The sequence below is a fragment of the Phaethon aethereus genome (assembly GCF_964289735.1).
Source record: "Phaethon aethereus genome assembly, chromosome: 2".
Taxonomy (NCBI): Eukaryota; Metazoa; Chordata; class Aves; order Phaethontiformes; family Phaethontidae; genus Phaethon; species Phaethon aethereus.
The window spans coordinates 84,497,533-84,520,106 of NC_138582.1; the positions used below are offsets into that span (position 1 = coordinate 84,497,533).

Sequence of the window (22,574 nt, forward strand, 5' to 3'; positions counted from 1 at the left end):
CCAGCTACCTTAGGGCTGTCACCTCAAGTGAAACCTTCAATATACTCTATCTCAGGCTCTTAGATCTAGGATCTTCTCTGGGCCTCAACCATTTTGCAGAATTGGAAACTGAAGATATTCAGACAAATGACAATGTCAACTGCCCCACAGAAATGGACTGCACAAAGGCAGGTAGCAAGACTGTGCATGCATTTTTATTCATAGCCATGGCTACTTTGCCACATATTCCATTTAAGATATTTTATTTTTTAAATTAGGCCAACCATCATTTCACTAGAAGAGACAAGCTCCCTGCTCTTCTCATAGACAGGAAGGCACACCAGCATACACATCCCCATTTGATAGGTACCAAGTCCACTTCAGTAATAGAATCCTCGACCCAGAAACCATTAAATCCCCCGTCCCAAAACCAGTTGCACGCAGCTCTCTTGGGAACTCAGAATCTGACTTGCACCCGGAAATGCATCTGCTTGGTGGCATTGTTACTCATTCCTGTCTTGAGCATCCACTTTGACTTCATCCTCTGCAGGTACTGCATATCACGCCGCTGAGCAAAGACTGCCCCTTCAGGGAGAGAGGAGGACGAGAAAGGAGGGTAAGTGGCTGTAAGCTTACGTACTACTTACATGCAAACCAGCTAATCCATCCATTTACTTCAACAGTTAGCTGTATGTTCTCCTTCCCATACTGGCACACTTCTTTTCACTTTTCTCTTGGGAAAGGCCAGTTCCCTGTATCAATACCCATGACTGTGATCAAGGGAAAAGGTTGTTTTGCATTCCAATGTGCAATTCTTTTATTTCAGAACTGGACATAGATCACACCGCTGCTCCCCAACTGGTAAAGTATTCTGTCAAAGGTTTGACAGGCAGAAACCAGCAAATCTTAGGAAGCCACCAAATATCACAAGTATCACACACGCTAACTAACTGAAGGGCTTGCACAGAAGCCGCAATGGATTTTAGACACTAATTCCTATAACTTATTCTGCTTGGATGTCAGGAATGAAAGGGAACTAAGTGGAAGACAAACTACTGCATAAAAACCCCACAAATGTGAAACAAACTTGACCTATTTAGTTGTAGAGTGATGACGTCCTAGAACCAACTCCTCTGCAAAACCTCACATTGTCACTTACCTGTCTGACTTGTCCAGCCCAAAGCTCTGTACTGCTGTAAGACCCGACCCACTGCTTTCTTATTTTTCACAACAGCCACCGTTCTTGACAGACCAAACCGTTGCTTGTAGTATCTCATTAGAGAACGATGACCCACTCTTGCACCTGTTCAGAGGAGGGGACATCTTACTATGCATAATGAAGCAGCTTCTGAAATGCAGTACTCAAGCATATTGCGAAAACTATGCTGAGAAATGCTTTGAAAAGGCCCAGAACCTTAAAAACTTCAGGACTATTAGGAACTTCATGCAATTACTGCAAGAGCTGCTGTACTGCACTCTATCAAAAAAAAAAAAAAAAAAAACCAACCCCAAACAGAAACCCAAAGAGTGCTGTTGTTCAAGAGGGCTTTAGCTCAGATAACAAACAGGCAGTTGTCAGAAAAGAAAATTTTTATTAGGGGAATGAGCAGACAGGCAATACTGTTTCAAGTAACCAGGGAAGTAACCTGCCGACATTCAGAAAATCTTCTGTAACTGCATAGTTCGCAGCACTTTTCAGAATGAAAAGGCTGAGGTGCCCTCATACAAAAATCACCAAAACAAAAAAAAAACCTGCAAGCAGGAGTGCTAAATGCTATAAAGGCAAGAGTAAGGTTGTTTAAAGAAATTAATTTTACTAAACTAGTTTACTAAATTAGTTACCAAATGTACCTCTGCAAAGAAACTACACTAGATAACCAGTTCACATATACATTAAAGCTGAAGACACTGAACTATGTGGTAGTGAGAATAATGGAAGGTGAGGACAAAAACCCAAAGACACTTAGATGCAAAATTACATTTTCCCTTGCCAAAAGAAAAAACTTACAGCGATGACCTACGCTGCAGGTAATGGCTGCAGCTATGAGAAAAGCAGAGAAAGTACGTCGTAACGCAGATCCTATGCCTACCCGAAGGAAGGATCAGCTCCATGGTGTCATCGTCATAATCCAACTCTCTCTCTGCTGGGCGCTCTCCGGGCACCTCTGCATCCTCCCCATCCTTGTGATCAGGGTAACTGCTCCTGTGGAGGAGTAGCAGTACACGGTTTATACACCGTGAGCAGCCACAGTTATGTAGACCCATTACATAAAAGAACTGCCATGCACTGCTACAGCAAGCCACAAACGTTGTCACATTTCACCTACTTTGATTTGAGTGTTCTTCTCAGTAGCACCCTGTCCTGAACAATGGCTGAAGACAAGGATCACCCTTCCTCCACCCAGTTCTCTAGCTCAGAACAGTTCTGCTGCTGTACGCTTACAGCAACAAGCCACCACTGTGTGGCCCACCAGCTCTGCACAGCTACTGAACAAGCACCCCAAGAAGCTCCACTAAATCCACCTGTCACCAATAATAGGAGGTATCTCTGACAAAAATGCACACAACTTGGGATAAGTTACAGGAAGTTCAACAAGAGGCCTCTAAAACACAGCAATCCTGTTTAACTCTGGCTACTTAAAGGAAAAAAAAAATCCACAACAAGTATTAAGCCCACGATCTGCCTAAAAGGTAATGAAAGGGAGAGTTATGCCATTTTATGGTCTTTGCTGGTGCACTGAAATCTAAAGGCAGTAACAGCAAATGTACAAAACAGAATTCAAAATATATTTTCATGTAGGACTGGTATTAGTGGTCACAGAAGAACCAATCATGTTGTTATGCTTACCTAGAAAAGTGGTGAACAAGCTACGCAAAATAAGCATCAGAACCCAAAACAGGACTAAATTTTAAGAATGAGTAACAGTTTCTGATGTAATATTCAACGGTCCTTTTGTCTGTTCCCATCTGTGCTCCAGGCAAAGAAAAGCGTTCTCACCTAAAATCATAGAAGTCTGCAAATTCCAGGGCAGCATCTCCATCTGTGAAGAGTTTGCAGTGGCTTTTATCATTCATGTGAGCCTGTACTGCTTCTGTAGAGTAGAAGGATTTTCCTTTTTCATTGCACCAGATGCAGATTTTCCCAATGCCAATCTTCTCTCCTGCAAGAACATTGACACTTCTATTGGTCTGAATAGAGCTTCCCTAGTCAATAATTAACGTTTCTGTGATGCAGGCTTCCCACCTTGCAGGCAGAGACACCAAGGAAGAGCCTTGAGCCCTTCATTTCCAGAGAAGCCCTGCTGTTCCTATGCATTGACCCTATGGCTCCATCAGGGACAAGTCTGTGCATTTAAAAATTTCACATGACAAGGTATGTATCATTATATATTCTCAATAAAAAATGTCATACTTCCAATACAGTTTTCTATCCGATCCTCCAAAATTATTTTATTCTCATCATTATTTGTAGATTTCAAGGAACACATATTTTTTTCTAGCTTTAATGTTCTCACGAGTATCTCACAAGTAAAGTGATGAAGCAAATACTTGCATGTTTTAGCAACAGAGATTTGTCCTGAATTTCATGTTAGCCGAACAACCTTCTCAGCATTAGAAAACTACGTGAGACCTACAGGGTACATGACCACATGTTTGCTCAGTGGGGTTTGCTCTCACTCTCCCTGGAAAGCCTGTGGTCCTGTTCACAATAAAAATACTGAACTAGACAGTACTCAGGTTTTACACAAAAAAACCCCCAAAATATTTTAAGTCATATCCAAGTGAAAATAAGCAATAACAGTATTTGATTATCCTGATCCAAAAAAACAGAGAATGTTTACAGGCATACCCAGGTACTTGATTAGCCCTCTGAGATCCACGAGGTACTCTACGTCTGGAATGAAGAAACTGTGAGCTTTTGTCATATGGGCCACATTTTTTGTGAGAGATCTTGAATGATGGGGACAGAACAAGCAGTCTGTGACTGGTATGGCCCCAACAGCAGGAGTGCTTTCAGCTTCTGCCTGCTCCTCCTCTTCTTCTCCCACGTTTTCCAACTCTTCTTCAGAGCTGGTGTCTTCATCAGAATCCATATCTTCCCAGTCTTTTAAAGGAAGTTTAAAAAAATATTTATTTATATGATTACTTCTCCCAAGCAAAACAAGTCCCAATTAAGTTAGAAAAAGTTATCATAGAAAATATTGCATCTCCTATTCTTACAGCCAAGTGCCACACAGTCACTTCCAGGTGCAAGGATATACCCTTGCCAGTAAAACACATTTCTTTGTAAGATACGCAGCAAAGCTCAAGTCTGCTCATAAAAAAGTTGGCAGATCATATATTTTTTCCCCTCCGTTTTCTCAACTATTAACACTTCATTGCTGTTTCGAAGCCTTAAATTTAATTCACCACAGCACAAGAACACATGCACGGCTCATTAAAAACAATACAACTCTGTCAGAGTCATGAAAATACTCATTTCCAGCAGTGACTCAGCAGCGAGAGAAAACACTCCTGTTCACACATAGATCTTTAACAACAAGGAATAACAAAGCCAGCTGTCACAGATACACTGTTACATTATATGTTAGCATATACCAAGATATACTAACAATTTTATACATTTGCAAGATAACTGCAGAGCTCGTTAATGGACAGATGAACCAGCAATCTGATTATCCTGCTAGATGTGTCTAGAAATCTTTGTTAAGGAGTTCAAATGTGGGGCAGTGAGCATTTCCCAGTACTCTCTTCCTACTGGTCCCCTTCCAACTGCCACGCGCACAGAGTGTTTGAGAACAGGGAACATGGTGCTCCCCGGTGTTGTAGGCTGCTAATTAGAGTTCTTTGCTATAGGATATAGTTTAATAATTTTAAAAGCCTGACACCAAATTAACAGGACTTGTAGGAAACATTCCTGGACAAACACTTAAAAGGAAAATTAACATTCAGAAACCTACTGAGATTTTGGCATCACAATTTATGACTAGCATGTTAATACAAAACAGGTGCAAGTTGGCTCCTTCTTTAGATGTTAAGATGCATGTTCAGAGGCATATGTTTCTTCTCCTGTAGAACAGATTCCTTGAATTGCAACTGAAATTTCACCAGCATAAAACTACTGTAACAGATGTAATAACGTGACACAATGGTTTCGTTAACGAAGCTGGCATAGTATGGTCCCACTTTGTTCATACCTGTCCCACTGCTGCAGTTTAATCACCGCATTCAACTGCTCCAATTTGGAGCTGCACTGTAAACTACACCACTAAAAGCATCCAGGTTAAAAATAACCCTCTTCTGGGAATTCTGAAGCTCTATGTTTTCAGTTGCCCACGTTCCAGGCTGACCTCCAACAAAGAGCTCTACCTACACAAGTCGTGAGGGTGAAGCAACAGGAACAGGCAGCTGGGGTGGCAACTCTTAAACCAATTTTGATATAGATGCCAGCATACTGAGAAGCTACGCCACAGTGCCAGGCTAAGGAGCAAACTTTCTCTTCTGGTCTTGATGGGCAAAGAAAAACAAAACCAACCCCACTCCCACCTCCCTTCAACAGATCAGTAAAGTGATTTGATGGGACAACAGCAAATGATCATGATTGGATTTTTGTTCATCTATTTTTCAGAAGTAGTTTTAGGGTAACCTTTTATGTTAGCCTTCTTTAAAGGAAGTTCCCCCTGGAATTTTATGTGGGAAATAGTGCTCATATTAGTAATTGTTTCTATTCACCCTTCACACGCACTAGTATCTTGTGCAGCCGGCAGTTCAGATACTAACACAGAGCCCTTGGCTGCAAGTACGGGCCAACCATAACTCCTTCGTTAAGCTGAAAATTTAATCAACTGGAAGACCTTTTGTGATGGAAAATGCTGTACTACTACAGAAACAGAAGGAAGCTTTTACACAAAACCAACAGCTACATAGCTTACCCCAAGCTATCTCTTGTCAGTATGTTTATTGCCTTACCTTCTTCCGTATCCTCCTCTTCCTCTGCTTGTTGTTTAGCCAGCCTCTTTGCTTGCTGTTCAAACCACTGTAGCCGCGGAGGTTTTTCTGATCGTTCTCTACTCTGTGATAAGCTGGTGCTTCCTGCAGAAACTGGGGAGCTACTTGCCCTACTAGGAAGTAAAGGTGTCTTCTTCGGAGACGAAGATGGCTGAGCTCTGATGGCTTGCTGGATAGCTGTGTTCATTTCATCGTTGTTTACACTCTCCGGGGCCAGCCCCTTTTCCAGGTTCTTTTCATTTAATATTTTCACCTTCTTGCTGACAGCTTGAACAGCTTTCTTCTCCAACTCCAGGTGCTTCTTGGACTTCAAGTGATTCTCATAGGCATTGAAGGTGGAGAATCTCTTGCTGCAAACTGTGCAGTAAGTGGCAGTGATTTTGTTCTGCTCCTCTGCTACTGCTCTCTGCGCTAGGACTCTCTCTTGGAAATTCTCAGCAGTGACAGGAGGCATCTCAGCAACCTTACGCTTCAGGTTGTATCTATGCCAGTCAGTTTTGTAATGGGCACGCTGAATGTCAGCATCTTTGAAAGCCACACGGCAAGTGATACAAGTGTAGGTTGCCATTACTAGAAAGTGGGGAAAAAATAATAATCATGCTAAAAAAGATAAGTAACAGCCATAAAATACCCATACACAACATCCTGACAGCACCCACATAATGCAGCACAAGATATACAATTCTTGTACAGAATTAAATTTATTAAACACTAGTATTAGCAAACAGCATGTTACATACTAGAAGAAGCAAAAGAAGAAAAAATAAAAGACTTTGATACAGTTATCAGAGATTACTCCTACCACAGGAGCATCTAAGCATCCCAGCTCTGGACCCAGCACCCACAGCGCTAGTCAGGGCTTAGTCACAGGATGAGAGGGTTCCCAGCCTTAGCAGCAGTGCTTCGAAACCTCTGCACTTTTTACTGAAGATCAGAAGCTAAAGGTTCCTTATCAAGTTCATGTTCTTCCAACTATAGGCTTTTGAAGAGAGTAGTGATTGCTCCAAAGTAAGGGTAAAAAGGGAAAACCTGCTTTCATACCTCTTTTCCATTTTTTGCAGCCTTACCAAATGGGGAAGAAAAAAAAAGTTATCACGTCTAAAAAATAAAACCCTCTCAGCTATTTTGGAGCAGTGCATGTACTGTCGACAACGCTATACCCTGCAGAACTGTTAGCCTGGAGACACAGTCAGTCGTGCCTAGATCTCGTGCTTGGAGCCACTGATACCCTGGTCTTCCTCCACTTCCCACCACCCAGCTGAGCTGCATTACTGGGGCTGTCAGAGGACAATTGGAGGGCAGTGACCTGTAACTGATGCTGTCCTTTCCAAAGCCACACATTTCCTTGCTTTTCAGTGCTTAATGAAACTTTGTTTAAAAAAAGTTCTTGAATGCTCCAAAAACAAAGAACAAAAAAGCATGTTCTAACTGTAGATCACTAAAGCCACTCCCATCTTTTAACTGATTTAGAAAAACTATAGTTTAATCTGGAAAAAAAAAAGCAATAATACATCAGGAGGAGGGGGTCTGAGAGCAGGTAGAGGTACAACACTCCCTCTCAGAAGCTACCAACAGGGACAATCAGAGATGAAAGACAAATACACAGACTTGAAACGAACTTTATGAAAAGCTTATTCCCTGGAAGAACCAGACTTCTAATTTACTCCTTGTGCCATCTGTAATCCTACAGTGACAGAAAATGCATTAACAGAAAATAAAGGCCATATGATTTTATCTAAAATACTGTAAGCATCCGTTCAGTTTAACAAATGCTTTTTGTTTCGGAGGAAAACGTAGTCTCTGCCCATTGAGGGATTCCGATTAAGGTCTGAAGCATCCCCCTCCTACCTGGAAAGCTCCCTATCACTTTCCTAGACCAAGCAGGTATTTTCCTGCCACAGACCAACTGATGCTAAATCACGTTTGCTGTTAATCACAAACTCCTTGCAGAAACCTCAGGGATAGAACAGTTTGGGCCAGCCTGTTACAGGCAGGCAGTAGATGTGCACTGGATTACACTGGGGGTGATTAAAAAAAAAAACCCAAAACAGATCAGAAAAAGAGGTATGTAACTGAAAGGATCTAAAACCATACACCTTCCCATTTGACTACTAAGTGGAGAAATAACATTTACAATTCAAGCTGCATAAAGCACAAAAAGCTCCCGCCGAAGCCGGATAGTTATGCCAGCACTTCCCATTACCGACGTGCATTTTCACCTACCATTTTAACCCACAAAACCGCAACACAGAACCTTCCCCTGTATGGGGCTCAGGAAAACAAAACTTGAGGCACTCACAAGTCTTCAGCCCAAGGCACATCCAAGTCCTTCCAGACTAATCTCGTTCTCCCCGCAGTGCCTTTATTACACCCGACTTTAGCCGCTTTTATCTGAATTTAAATTGAGCCGGTGCCCATAAGACTGACGCAAGACGGAAAGCTCTGACTGACAGGCGGGTGTTTATTACAGGACACGAGAAGCGACAGCACAATTTAAACCCAGGACACAAAACGCAGCACCGCACAAGAAGGGGCGCAGGCGGCAGCCGCACGCCAGCGACTCCGACAGGTTCACAGGGAGCCTCCGCCCTGAGGGAGACCGACCGACACCCAGAGGCCGCGCGGCCCACCCGCCGCGGCTCGGGGCGGGGCCGGGCCTGGGCCTCGGCCTCCCCGCCACTCCCAGCAGAGGTGGGCCGCCCCTCCTCAGCTACCGCCCTCCCCGGCGCCGAGCTCCGCGGGACACACACCTTGCCGCCCGCGGGGCCAGCTGCCCCGCCGTGCCAACCCCGGTGGAGGCCCGAGCAGGAAGAGGCCGCGCTGCCCCAGGCAGGAAGGGGGGCCGCCCACTTCCGGCAAGGAGGGCCCGCCCCGCCCGGCCGCCGCTCGCGCCCCCTGCCGCCGCGGCGGCCCCACAGCGCTCGTTGCCCGCCCGCCCGCCCGCCCGCCCGGCGGTGACCCCGCCCTGCCCCGGGCCTGCGCCCCCGCGCGAGAGCCGGCGGGTCCCCTCAGGAGTGTCCCCTCAGGAGCGGGGCTGGCCTCCTGCCCCCGCCCGCTGTCCGCCGCGACCCGACGGGCCGTCCCGGTTCTGCTCCTGGAACGTAACTCCCGGCTGTCAGGCCTGCGGCCGAAAGCAACGCTTACTGCTAAGGAAGGGACGGAGCAAGGGGGTGGCGAAACTCCGCTAAAGGGGTTTGGTTTTGGTGGTGTGGGGTGTTTTTTCTCCTATTTTGGGAACAAATGTACAATTAGAGATGATGAAAGATAAAAACTAACACATATTTATTAAATGGTTTTACAAACAACCAATATAATAATTCCATGTTTACAAAATAGTAATCAGGCTAGGTAAAGTGCTGCAAAATATTTTAAATAAAGACATTTTGTAATTTTCCAGTTTCTGGTTACCCAGATAGGTGTTACTTACAGACTGTTACGCCGCTCGTGTGCTGAGAACAGACATGGAGACTACAGGGAATTTGTTCAGAAGGCTTAAACGGTCTGGAAGAAGTACAAAACGAACAAAAAACAAGTAACGAGTATTTTTTCAGATCTTATTACTTTGGGTTAAAATTATTTCCCTTCCTCTGCATAATTTTTTTTTTCACAAACAAACTGAAGAATGCTAAGTAGGTGTGTAATACATACACATGGGAAGCCCTGTTTGCTGAAAATAGGGTGCTTTTACGCTGGATTTGACACATCTAAGGCTGCTGATAAAATGGTGATCACTCTGTCTCTCAGATGTACTAACGCAGGGGGGAAATTCTCCAAGTACGAAGACCTGAACTGCATGCCACAGATCCTGTCCTAACACACGTCGTTTTCTTCCAGCAGGGATGTGAAGTGCTACTGCAAGGCGAGGGGTGGGTGAGCACTTCAGCCATGCTACTGCAGAAATACGTGGCGTCCTCAATTTACTGCCAGGTAAGAGCACACCAGAAAATGCAGGCAGAACTGATCCCACGGCAAGATCATGCCCTGTGTCACCCCATGGGCACTTGCTCCCACATCCACACTCTGATCTACACCCTCTATGCTGCCTGTACTGCCTTTTGACTGGAAATGGCAAGCAAGCAGGCTTTCCACAGAACAAACGCATGTTTCAAAGCTACGTGCTACCTCATACTCGCTTGCCTTTCTTCCTGCCCATGCATTGACTTTTGGAAGATGGAAAGGTGACGGCAGTGCTCGGTCAAAACAACGCTGTGGACCATTGGCAGGTTGCATAGTGGGAATTTTTCAGTAACTGCTGTTTTGTGACAGCTGCTAGAATACAGCAAAATGAAGGCTTCTCCAGAGATTTCCAATTGAAGGCAGTGTGGAAGGGATCTCACAAAGGAGAGAAACGTTTTCTTTGTGTTCCGCTGTCAAACTGCTGGCAGTGGAACGTCTCGTGTCCGAGCAAAGTGTTTCTTACATGCGGTTGGTTGGGAGAGAAGAAGTAATTTCCTGCAGAAAACTAAACATCTTTCCACTACCTGAGAAGGAATATTAAATGTTACAGGATTACCTCCTTCCCATTACATGGTATTTAGGGGCTTGAATGTAATCAACTACCACGAGAACAGAAAATCCTAAAGACACTCAAATAAGCAATTATGCCCCTAAACTTTAATGATTTGCTTGTTCAAGTTTTGCTTTGTTTCTCTTTCTGAAAAAAAAAATAAAATAAATAGAGACTTGTACTGGAAAAAAAAATCAATCTATTTTTCTATCTTGAAACCAGAAAATGGATCATTTACAAAAAGTCTGAGAAACTCCTCCAACTGCTTTTCCTTCTTGATCTAATCTATTATTCTAGAAGAGTGCCCCTACGTTACATACTTTTATAACCACAAGTATTCTTCATAAAACAACAATAAAGTGCACACTGTTATAATGCTACCATTGACAGCCAGCTAGTCCATCCCATCAGTCTGCTTCAGAAAAGCCTGTGCAGGATGGCTCCCTCCCACCTCTCCCCGTCCGGTAGCCCGTTTTGCCTCCTGGCACCAGTGCTCCTGTACAAGGAAGCGCACAGTTGTGTAGGTGTCCTACAAAGTTCCATCAGCAACTTGGAAGGCGTACTCCTCTATAACTACACAGATTGTCCTAAACATGCAGCAAGGAAACGAGGCTTCTAACTCATCTGAGAAATTTAAATGGCATTTGACTGATTTCCCAGCAAAAGCTTCTTTTATTTTTTTCAAATGGGAAGGACAAGCTGGGGGAAGCTAAAAAGGAAACTTAACCAACGATGTGGAAGCAATATGGTCATAGTTTTTTAATCATTTCCAGAAACTCACTTTTAATGCTAAGATGTTATAATTCCAAAAGCTGCATCTTGGGGGATCTATATCCAGCATCCACTTACTTTGTAATGGATTTGATAATCAAGGCACAGGCTCACTTTTTTACTGGTAAAGGACAGCAAACACGGTCAATATGCATTACTGACACAAAAGCACAAGCAACAATAAAGCTAGTGTCAAAAAATTCTCAGCATCTTTCCTTTCACTGCACTCTTTTTGGCCATCTACCTATTTTTTCACCTCTGAAAGGAAAACAAACTAAAATGGAGTTAACTTGAAACACAGGTTTACCTACACATACATGTTAGTGGAAGATTTTTATAATCTGTTGCTGTACTTTTTGAGGGTCCTGGATGACAGTATTCACCTCTTCAAATGCCAGCAAATGGAAAATCACTTGAATAGTAGTAGCAGCTGAGATGGTCCCTCAACTTTGCTAACGGTTTACATCACATTAAAAAAACTAGCTTTACTTCCCCCTATTTCTTTGATTACTATTGCTTGGTATTACAATTCAGTTTTCTCACAGGTGAACAAAAAAGCCATAGAAAAAGTTAAATAAGTTACCTGCTTAAGATCCCATGCCACTCACTGAGCACATGTGGAGTTTAAATTGGCAAAGAATTTAAACAAGTTCTTTTTTTTTTGTTTTACATTACATGCCAAGAAGAAGATTCTGAGTGTCTTCTCTAGCAAACGCCCTCAGCGAATACTTTTAAGGATCTTAAAAGATTCAGCTTGCAACACAACTTTTGTTGCAAGTGGTGGCAGCTGTCCTGGGGAAAAAAAGAAAAAACCAAACCCGCAGAATCTTGAATTAAGGGACTGGCACCTAAAAACAGCTTTTCTTTTTTTTTTTTTTTTTTTTTAAACACTAACCTCTATTCCAAACAGTAACTACCTTCACCTGATCCCAAAAAGGTGGTTCAGTTTACGTGATATTAACTCTTAAATATAAAAATGTGTTGGCTGACTTTACATGAGCAATACTGCCAAGGACCAGACTCTGTCAAGGAACACCGCAAGTGGTCAGTCAAAGAGCATGCCACTTTACAACTCTACAAGCCTAAAACAGCAAAAAAACTTGGAAATGCATCACCATATCCAAAATAATTCAAAGGTTTTAAGGATGAAATCAAGTTCTTTGATAGTGTTGCACACACACTTAAACTAGAGTTGTGCTGGTTAATGTGTTTCATATATAGTAGATGCACTACACATAATGCTAGCTGCAGGGATTCATAATTTTCGGTATGATTGAAGGAGGGGAGATTTAGTTAATCTCATTGCAATCCTCTGATAACTTACCCTCGCTGTGTGAATCATTAATTGTATTACATGGTTGGCAGCCAAGAGCAAATAAACTGCCAATGTTGAAAATTCGGCTCAGGACCCCAAAGTAGATGGTTGGCAAAAAGATAAAAAAACCTCTCCCCCAACTCTTTCTAACAATTGACCTCCAACACTCATCTGCAACCAAACCGTGGATAGATAATTCATTTCCATGCTATTACATTGAGGTATAACTACCAGAAACATTAAACTATCAGTATTGGCTGATATTTATCCAGTTAATTCACTCTGCATAAAGGAATTTATTACAACACATCTAAAGTGATAGTTAAAGCTTACAGCTCAGAATTTTCCTTTTTTTTTTTTGCATTTGATTTTTTTTGTATGTTTTATGTTTAATTTCTTCTATGTTACTAGCTGCAATTTCCAGGTTAATGACTTCCAAGCAGATTTGAAAGGAAGCCTGAAGATTTTTTCTTTTCCTGGGATTCTGCTTCTTGGCCTTGTGAAAGTCCCAATTCTTTCTCAATCTGCTCAAGCTCAGACTGGTCAAGCAGTTCAAAATCATCAGCTTCCTCTGTGTCTGTCTCCTCGCTCAAACTGGGCACTGCATGTGAGGGAGCTTGCTGTGCAGACTGCAACTGGTCTTTGATGGCAGCAGACACCGCAGCTGCGATGACATCCCCAGCAATTCCACTCATTAAATTAAAGGTTTGGTCACTGGTCAAAGGCAAGGAGAGGCCTGCAGTGGACGGTCTCTCTTTACTCTGTCTGGAAGCATGATCCACCTTGAAATATGTTTGTTCTTTTTTTCGTTTTTGCTGGATGGGCATACCGATGCTTGAGTCATCCTCATCATTTGTTCCAGCACCATTTTCTAAAGAAGGAAATTCTGAAAGATCTCTAGCGAAAGCTTCTTCATGATCACTAGGTCGGTCAAAATCTATTACAGGATAAACAGAAGGAAACGGTGTTAGCAAACACAAAAGGCTCCCCCAAAAAAGCAGCCAAATGTAAAAATGCAATTACTATGTTTTCTTGTAAATACATTTACTAATCCATAGTTAGTAGTCTTCTGTAGGTTTCCATAGTCTTAATGCAGAAGAGCTTTGTGTTACATCTAAAATAAAAGGGTTTTGAGGTCGTAAACCTACTACCACAAAGTCACCTGGTATCAACCTAACTCAGAAAGCTATTTGAGGATAGTATGTTTTTAAAATGGTATCTAGCTGTAAAGGAAACAAGCCATGCAAATCTTTGGCACAGACAGTTCTAAATACACCAGCTACATAAAGTCCCTAAATTTATAATGTCACATTAGGTCTTTAAACATTTTTTCTTCACAATATATATAAATTACAAATATGTACCGTGTATTAATGTTTTACAAGCTTTTAAAACACTTGTAGAATTAAAAAAGAATGTTTACATGTTTAAATAAAGATTTAAAACCAATGTAAAGACTTAATTTATAACTTTTTCTTTCTTGGACAATCCCTGTATTAAATAGGAAATAGAAAATGGAAACTCTATAGATGACTAGTAGAGTTTCACCTTTTCAAGAGGATAAAAAGCAGAATGTAAACAAATAAAAGATTAGATTTTAATGACTGCATTAATGGCATAATATTTGTTACTATAAATGTGTAAAATACACTGACCACAGTACATGGCCATGTGGACCTAAATGAGCATAAAGGAATATTTTGATCTAGTATTTGAATGAGAAGGTAGAAAATAATCAGTGTGAACTTACTTTCTATGAAAACAAGCAATAGGAGCATTCCTAAGGGCTAAGGAAATGAATCCTAAAAAGGTCTGGTACATCATTTTCTCCATTTTCTTTAGGAAAAACAGGCTGGGAAAGTGAGGAGGAAGGGTTGTGCTGTATGCAGAATGGTGGCTCAAATGCACAGAGCTTTGAGAGGAGATAAGCCAGTCCTCGGACGCCTCCCATCTGGTCTTGCACTTGTGTGTATGTCCCATTTGCTGAAATGCTCCGTGAGGGGAGAAGAGTGGATGTTGTTTATTTTTCACTGAGGAAGGCCTCTAATGCAGTTTCCCACATTATACGTACAGCCAAATTGGTGAGCAAACTGGGTAAGTGAACTGTAAGGTAGGTGGAAAATTGGCTGGACTGCCAGGGTCAAAGGGTTGTGATCAGTGATAGAAGGTCCAGCTGGAGGCCAGTTACAGGTGGCATCTCTCAGATGTACTGTTCAATGTTTTTAGTAATGACTTAAGAGGACGGGATGGAGTGCACTCTCAGCAAGTTCACAGGCAGAAAGGAACTGCTCTGGGGCAGGTGTATTTGATATTGTGGAGGGCAGGGTGCCCTCAGAGGGACCTCAACAGGCTGGAGAAATGAACAGGCTGAAAAGGAACATCATGAAATTCAACAAAAGCAAATGTGAAGTCCTGCATCTGGGATGGAATAACCTGTGCAGCAGTACAGGTTGGAGGCAACGAGGCAGAAAGCAGCTTTCAAGAAAAAGACCTGTGGACAGCAAGTCAGTAGTATGCCCTTGCAGCAAGGAAGGCCAGCCATATACTGACCTTTACTAGCAAAAGTGAGGACAGAAAATCAATGGAAGGGACTTCCCCCCTCTATTCAGCACCCAAGAGTGCACATTTGGAGTACTTCGTCCAGTTTTGACCTCTCCAGTACAAGAAAGACAATGAAAGACTGGAACGAGTCTGCTGGAGGCTCAGCATGATTATCACAGGGCTGGAGAACACAACATAGGATGACATGCTGAGAGAATGGGCTTTGTTCGGCCTTAAGAGAAGGCGGCAAAGGCGGAAATCACACAGTTGTCTTTAACTACCACATGGGAAGGTATAGAGAAGATGGGGCTGAGTCCTCTTAAAGGTAAACAGTGGAAGGAATGAGAATAAATTGACACAAGCTGGAACATGGGAAATTTTGACTCACTATAAGAAGAAACTTTTTCATCATGAGGGTGATAAAATATTGAAAAAGGCTATCCAGGAGGCTGCTGAATCTCTACCACTGGAGGTGCTCAAAATTCCACTGGTCACAGCCCTGAGCACCTTGATCAAGTTGAACCTGCTTTGAATAGGAAGTTAGATGTAATGAACGACAATGGCTCGTTCCAGCTTATGACTCAGTGATTGTACAATGCTATCTATTTACAACTGGAAATATTAACCAAATAATTTAAACTATTAATTTGGCCTTTATAATGTTGTTAAGTAATATCACCCTACCTGTCATTTACAGTGAACTTTTCCTAGAAGAGAAGAAATACAACACAAGCAGAGCAACAAATCCATAGCTAAGATTACACCAAACTACTGTTGTCCTTAATCTTTATTTAGGCAAAGTGCTAAGTGAAAGCTTGGTCTGTAAAAAGTAAGAACTTACAGATATGGTCAAGATCAAGACCAACTGCTTGAGAATCTTGTCTTAGTCTTCATGTCTCATTTAGGCTCATTGCTGGCTGTGTTCATCAGTATTTTAGTAACTAAAACCTAGTAATACTTTCTTTAATTGGCTGTTTAGCAATTCAAAGTATTCACTTTTTCTTCCTCAGCTTTATTTGTATAGCCTACCCACAAAAACACTGGTACTAACTTAAAAGGTTTACTTGCTTAAAACGTTTGGTGGAAGAGCGTGCTAAATCTGGCACTTACTGAATGTGGTGATTTTACCCAACACTACATATTTATTTAGACACTTATTGAGGTACTTTATTATTTTTAAGATGAGGACAGCTCTTGCGCAAGATTATCCAAAATGATGTGAAATGCTGGAATTCATTTTAAATTCATTGTAGGGGAAAAAAGAACCGACCCCAAAAACTTATGTCCTCAAATTCTCCAATCATTTTCCGGTAACTTATATGACTGCAATTCATTGATGAAATAGATGAAGCCATGACATACCATCAGATGTGTCTGTCTGTGGAGAATACCCCTCGGATAAGTTGAAGGTCCCGTTATCGGTCCAAGATACTTCTGATACGTCTGTGTCAGACACTGACAGCTCTTTGGCAACAACTGCAGGACTAACCTAAACATAAAAAAGTCCCATACATGGTATTCTTATACTTAAAAAATCCACACTACAGGAAGCCAATGCTTAGATACTGAAAAAGAAGCCTCTTGCATGTCATAGCAATATAAACTGTCTCTTATTTCAGCTTTAATTGTAGAAATACGAAATTAATAGGAGTATACAATACTTAGAAGTGAAGCATCCCTTTTTGTAATAACTGAAAGCTGTATGATACTAAAGAAGCACAGAAAATTCCAGTTATTCATTCTGAAAGTAATATCCTACTGTAATGAAAGCAGAATGAGCCTGCAAATACAAAATGTGCATAAATACAAAGCAATGAATAAACTTAGATCAAAAAAACCCACATTATCTAGAAGACAGTAAAAAATTAGCTAAATAAAACAATTATTATCCTTTACAAATGTATCCAACAATATTCAATTATGTCAGCTACAAATTTTTATCCCATGGTATAGAAATTTATTTTTTTTCAGAATACTAAAACACCCTCAAAGTGATCATTGTCAAAGTCAGGCTCTATACACTACTGATCAAATACTGCGTAAGAATTCCTATAAAACTGAATTTTTTTATATCAACCAGTGTTCTGATTATAATGGAAAATCCTTTGCCATACAGTTATTTAAACTATTAAAGAGAGAAAGGAGATATCACAGTGCTCTCATACGTGTCTAGAAAGAGATTTATAGATAATATACTGATTTATACTATCCTTGAAAATGATCAGACAAGTGATTACAAAAGTACCTGACAAACTGTGTACGTTTTCTACGAAGGTTTCCCTTTTATATTTTAATTTTATAAAAATTAACTGCAATTTCACTGTTGCAAATAAAAACAGCTGCCTTTTTGCTACTAAATTCTAGTTTAATCATTCTACAGCCAATACAAAATAAACACATTCTTAGTTTAGTAGGCCAAAGAAACCATTACCTTGAAGGCCAGAAGTCACAAATGCAGTAAGTTAATTAGCAAAAGCCTAAAGATGGAGACTACGAATCACTTCTAAAGCTTACTGCTTAGTTCAGGAACACAGCCTCCAGGGCAGGTTAAAGTCTTCCACAGAAAACAGAGACAGTAGTCTAGATACTCTCCATTATCTATATAGATTTTCAAAGCAAAATAGGGCTGACTGAAAAAAAGTCACCTTAGGACACAGGGCTGATATGTCTAATTCACTGTCATCTTCTGTGGGTTTTGTTTTTGCTGTTTCTGAAAGAAAAAGAATATTTTTTATCCTACTCATGACAAGCAGACTTCGAGGTTCAGTGTGCATTTTCTGTCACACAGCTTGCGTAGTACAGTAAAATTTCACCTGTTGACACAGTGCATCACTTAAGTAATATGCTACTAAGGTGAGGGAAAAGGGCTGATTGAGAGGCTAGATATTTATCAAAATATATCCTGCAGCAGCTAAACCAGGAGAGATTGTTGCTCTGAAATACATTCCAACACATTTACTTAGTTTCAGAAGTCTCCGTTACTCACCATAATATAATGTTCCCTGGCAATATATAGCTATCTTTTAAACTACACTGCTGGTTCAAAGCACAGTTGTAACATATTGTTAAAAGAGGCAGTGTAGTTATCCCAGCACACTCCTTTTACATGAGAACATGCAATTTTCTGGATAATTGCATGTAATCTTCATTCACAAAACCCTTCTTCTTCCTTGCACCCGGTTCCCCCGCATTCACAACATTTATATGCAAATATGCATACAAAGCATCCTCTGGAATCTGGTTAATGTTGCTCCTTACAGATGAAGAGACACAAATTGCACCTCCTTTCTGTCTCTGAGAACAGCCTCATGAATATTTTAAACCAATATAAGCGTAAAAACGCAGTCGTATTATTCTTGGTTGCCTATTTTTGCAACTTGCTACTTCCTCCCTCGTGCCAGTACAAGGGTTTGTGAATCCATGTGAACTCAAGTGGCGAAGCAAGGTAGGGCACTTGCCTGGGTTAAATTAAACTGGAGGGTGAGAGGCAGGACAGAACGCATCTAACCTCAACCATTTTCCCAGTGCTGGCTTATGAAATTTAGGAAACAGTCGTCCGATCTCTCTCTCTGCCAGTTTCACGTAAAAGTAGAACAAGATGGAATAATACATGAAAGAAAATTTTCAACACATTAACTCTAACAACTACTGCATTATGTGTAAGACAAGGGGAAAAGGCAGATGGTTCCTCTCGTCGTGTCTAAGAACAGCACATTGTATGATGAACTTTTATAAGAAATGCATGTTTTAAAGCAGGTATGAAATCGACTGATGTAGTGCTAACTAAAAAGAGTAGGCTGGTAGGCTACCTGCAAGTCATGTGGCTACACTACAAAGGTTTAATTACCAAAACTGTAGCACACACAAAAAGCAAACTAAAAATAACATTTTTCATATAAATACTTTTCTTGAAATAGCTTTATTACTTAAAATCTAGAAGTTTCCAATCTTATAAATGTTTTCAGGTGAGATAGGTAAAACTTTGTTTTAAACTGATTTCTCCCCTTTCTAACTAAAAACTTTGATTTGTAGCTACTATCCTACTGCAATTCTTAAATGCAAATGAGTATTTGGGGAAGAAAACAAATTCTTATTGCTGATGGTAGTGGAAACAAGGTGGATTTAGATGCTGTAACAGAGTTCAGTCTCTTACTGAACATTCTGTTATGTACTAATTTTGTGTTCTTAAATGAGTCTCTCTGCTGGGTAAGTTTGCCTTATCTAAACAGAGATAAGTATTGCATACTTTACAGCAAGTAGTTTTTTCTGAAAACCCACAAGCAGTACATATAATCAAGTATGAAGAGAACCATCAGACTTGCCTTGTTTCTTTCCATCAAATATTTTTTTTTTTACCATACCCAGATGTCTGACATACCTTATCACTCCTTATAAAGCTAAGAATGGTTCAAAGCAAAAAATACCTTTACACTTGGCTTCACAGGACAAACCAAACTGTCTGCAATGTGAGTAAAATTTTCGCTGCATACAGAAATACATTACTTGGCACTATCCTTAATTACTCACCGGATCTCTCTTTTTTCTTCTGGTTGATATATTCCACTATTCCAAAATCTAATTTCATCAGAACAGTCTTAATTTTGTTGCACACTCTCTGTCCAAATTCATTGCACTTAAGGAAGGGACATAAAAAGGCACACAATACTGTGATAAAAATGAAGACAGAGAGAGAAATTGCATTGAAATATTCCTTTATAAGAAGTTACTCAATCAAGATTAAACAATGCATTTGCGTAAGCTAACTACTAAATTTACACAACACAATTAGTTTTACATAAAAAAAGCACTGGGAAATGCGCATGTCAGACAAACTGCTAACGTCAAATCCAGTTTCTAGGAGCCATTCCTACTCATCGCAGAAAATACCATTGTATTCATATCAACTGACACCTTTTTTACTTCCAGTAAGGCACAATTTATGATCGCTCTACCATCATTATCTTGATTTAGTCTGGTTTTGATGTCTCCACCTGAGAAACCTGACTATGCCACATTGTGCCAGAGTCAACAAGCTGAAAAAAATTGTAAGCTGACTTCATATGACAAAAAGCACTTGTCAGAACCCACATGTATATATATGCATGTGTGGGGGTCTATATAAAATAAATTAAAAAAAATACTCCCTCTACAGAAACCAAATAATGAACAAACCACATACATAAATCAGGACTGAAAAAGAGACTGTACTTACGCAGCACATAGGAGAGGACAACTCCAGGAATGTAACTTCCCAAGACAGTGAAAAATGTACATACACTGCAGACTAGTAGGCAAAACTGGTAAAAACATTAAAATTGGCCATTAACACTTCCCCTGTTTAAATATTTAGATAATTTTGCAAAAGAAAAATGTTGCATGCTAAATGAAATCTAGAATGCAGTGGAAAATGAAAGTTTTTTTTTTTTAATTAGGAAATACTTTAACACTTCTTGTGCAAATAGGCATCAAACAGTTAATTTTGGTTAATTAGGGTATACCCCCTCTTCTATTATAAAAATATGCTATTTTTATTCATTTACTGTGAAGGTTTAACAAGCTCATGGTTATTGCTAAAATTACTAGAACCTACTTCACCTTCACTACACAAAAAAAGGCTGAACAGTTGATATGCAGAAAAAAAACCCCAAATCACTAACTGAAATATTACAATGCATATTTTGCACACAGCATCAGTGCCTGATTTGCTTATAGTTATAACAGTAAAATAATGACATGGCTCAGAGAATGAGGTCAGGAGAAAGAAATGAAAACATGCTGTCAAAATTAGCTTTTCTAAATCAGTTTGAGATACATCTTAACATACAGTTACTGCATCATGTTATTACATGAGAAAAAAATGGGACTGCATATACTGATACTGCATTTCCTTACCTCAATATACACCTACTTCTTTGAAAAATAACTTTATTATCCTAAACACATAATTTCTTTTTGTATAATTTGTACAACTTTGAAATATATTTCATCCTGTTGCTCACATATATTTTCAGTCTAAACTCCTAATATTTAAGCATAGTATTACATACTTCCAATTTGCTAATTCTGAAGGGCCTGTTTCCATGAAAGAATTTGTGGCCAAGTTAACTAAGATCAAGGGTGGTGTGGGGGGGGAACCTCATAATCTCTTTTTAATTTTTTTTAATTCCTAATACAAGTATAAAAATGAAATCTACTATTGCCATGACATACTTCTACATTTATATTTTTCTTTTCTAAAGAAAGCTGCTTCACTTTTGGCTAGAACTACATAATAATCTTCTTCCTAGTAGGAAAGAAGAAACCTTACTCTTGCTTGCCTCTCCATGAACTGGGTTCTCCAGCTCAGCCTTCCAGTAAAAAAAACCCAAACGACTATATCTATGTAAAAAAAATTATCACAATAAAATAGGAAGGATTCTCTTCTATCATATAATACTTGTGCAGCTATTTCTGAAAACTAAAATTATTTGGGAAAAAAGTGTATGTTTAGGAACTGTTTACTTTTCCTGCTTTTTCAAGTTTTTAGTGAATTGTGATGTTTTAAATTTCGTTTCCATTGAATGACTGTCCAGCAGCTGTAAGGGGAGGGACTGTACTGTGAGCAGCTTTGCTCACTGATGACCTAGTTGTGTTCTGCACAGCAAGAATTTAGTGGAAACTCAAGACTGAATGTATCATAATGTGTATTTTATTTTTCAGGTGTTTGCTTTTTTAAATCTACGTCACCAAACTGTTAAATCTTACTTGGGAGTGCTTACCTTGCCAGGGTTTTGTTCCTTGAAGTGGGACATTTCTTGAAGAAATACAAATAAATTCATCAGTGTTTCTGAAATGCACTGATTTATTCGGGGTCTGTAGTCTTGCCTGGAATTGATGACTTTCCAGCTGAGTAAAACAAACAAAAATACCCAACAATTCTCATTACAGCTCATATAAAAGTTGAAACTGCTTGAAAACTTTTGAAGCCTTATCAACTTCCAAGCCACGTGTTATAAAGCTATAGCCTCCAATGATCAAATGGCTGGTGCTTTGCTACAGACACCCGTGCTCGTTTCCACATACTTTATATTGGGCTAATTCCATCGCTTCAATGAAATAAATTCTGTTCAGTAGTAGCAATCCTTAGTCTATACAAGCAATTACGTAAGAAATTACTGCTTATTCATTGTGGCCATATGAAAAACGAGTGTTCAAGGCACAGTTTCTTAATATTATTTTTTTCTGAAAAAATATACCACAGTACTTTTAAGTGCCACAGGATGGCCATACATATTAATACATTTAATTTCATGCAGATAATCCTCGTGCTTTTTCTTACGTACTTTTTGTTTGTACTGCAAACTATGATGATCTTTAAGAGATTGTTATCCAACTTGGAAAAAAAGAAATTGCTCTTGAAGTCTTGATCTTTACATTGATTTCCTTACTGAATTTTTATTTTCCTATCATATT

At 40.1% G+C, this 22,574-nt stretch overlaps 2 protein-coding genes across 3 annotated transcripts in view; both read right to left on the minus strand.

Moving 5' to 3' along the window:
* Window positions 1–436: 436 nt before the first annotated feature.
* Window positions 437–7,533, minus strand: ZNF622 (zinc finger protein 622; the record flags this gene model as incomplete). The annotated part of the gene is made up of 6 exons (XM_082014876.1): window positions 5,950–7,533; window positions 3,830–4,084; window positions 2,978–3,140; window positions 2,070–2,182; window positions 1,139–1,282; window positions 437–564 (listed from the first exon to the last, which is right to left on the minus strand). Exons 1-6 carry the CDS (start codon window positions 6,554–6,556, stop codon window positions 437–439), a joined length of 1,410 nt encoding a protein of 469 aa, XP_081871002.1. The 5' UTR covers window positions 6,557–7,533.
* Window positions 7,534–12,480: 4,947 nt separating this feature from the next.
* Window positions 12,481–22,574, minus strand: part of RETREG1 (reticulophagy regulator 1) — a gene marked incomplete at its 5' end in the record, with an annotated part of 68,300 nt that continues 58,206 nt past the window's right edge. For both annotated transcript variants that reach the window (XM_082015379.1, XM_082015380.1), the window contains 6 exons: window positions 12,481–13,518; window positions 16,485–16,611; window positions 17,768–17,832; window positions 19,650–19,787; window positions 20,335–20,419; window positions 21,881–22,007. In XM_082015379.1, coding sequence (XP_081871505.1) covers window positions 13,007–13,518; window positions 16,485–16,611; window positions 17,768–17,832; window positions 19,650–19,787; window positions 20,335–20,419; window positions 21,881–22,007 — 1,054 coding nt within the window. In that variant the 3' untranslated portion in view covers window positions 12,481–13,006. The remainder of the gene's footprint in view (window positions 13,519–16,484; window positions 16,612–17,767; window positions 17,833–19,649; window positions 19,788–20,334; window positions 20,420–21,880; window positions 22,008–22,574) is intronic.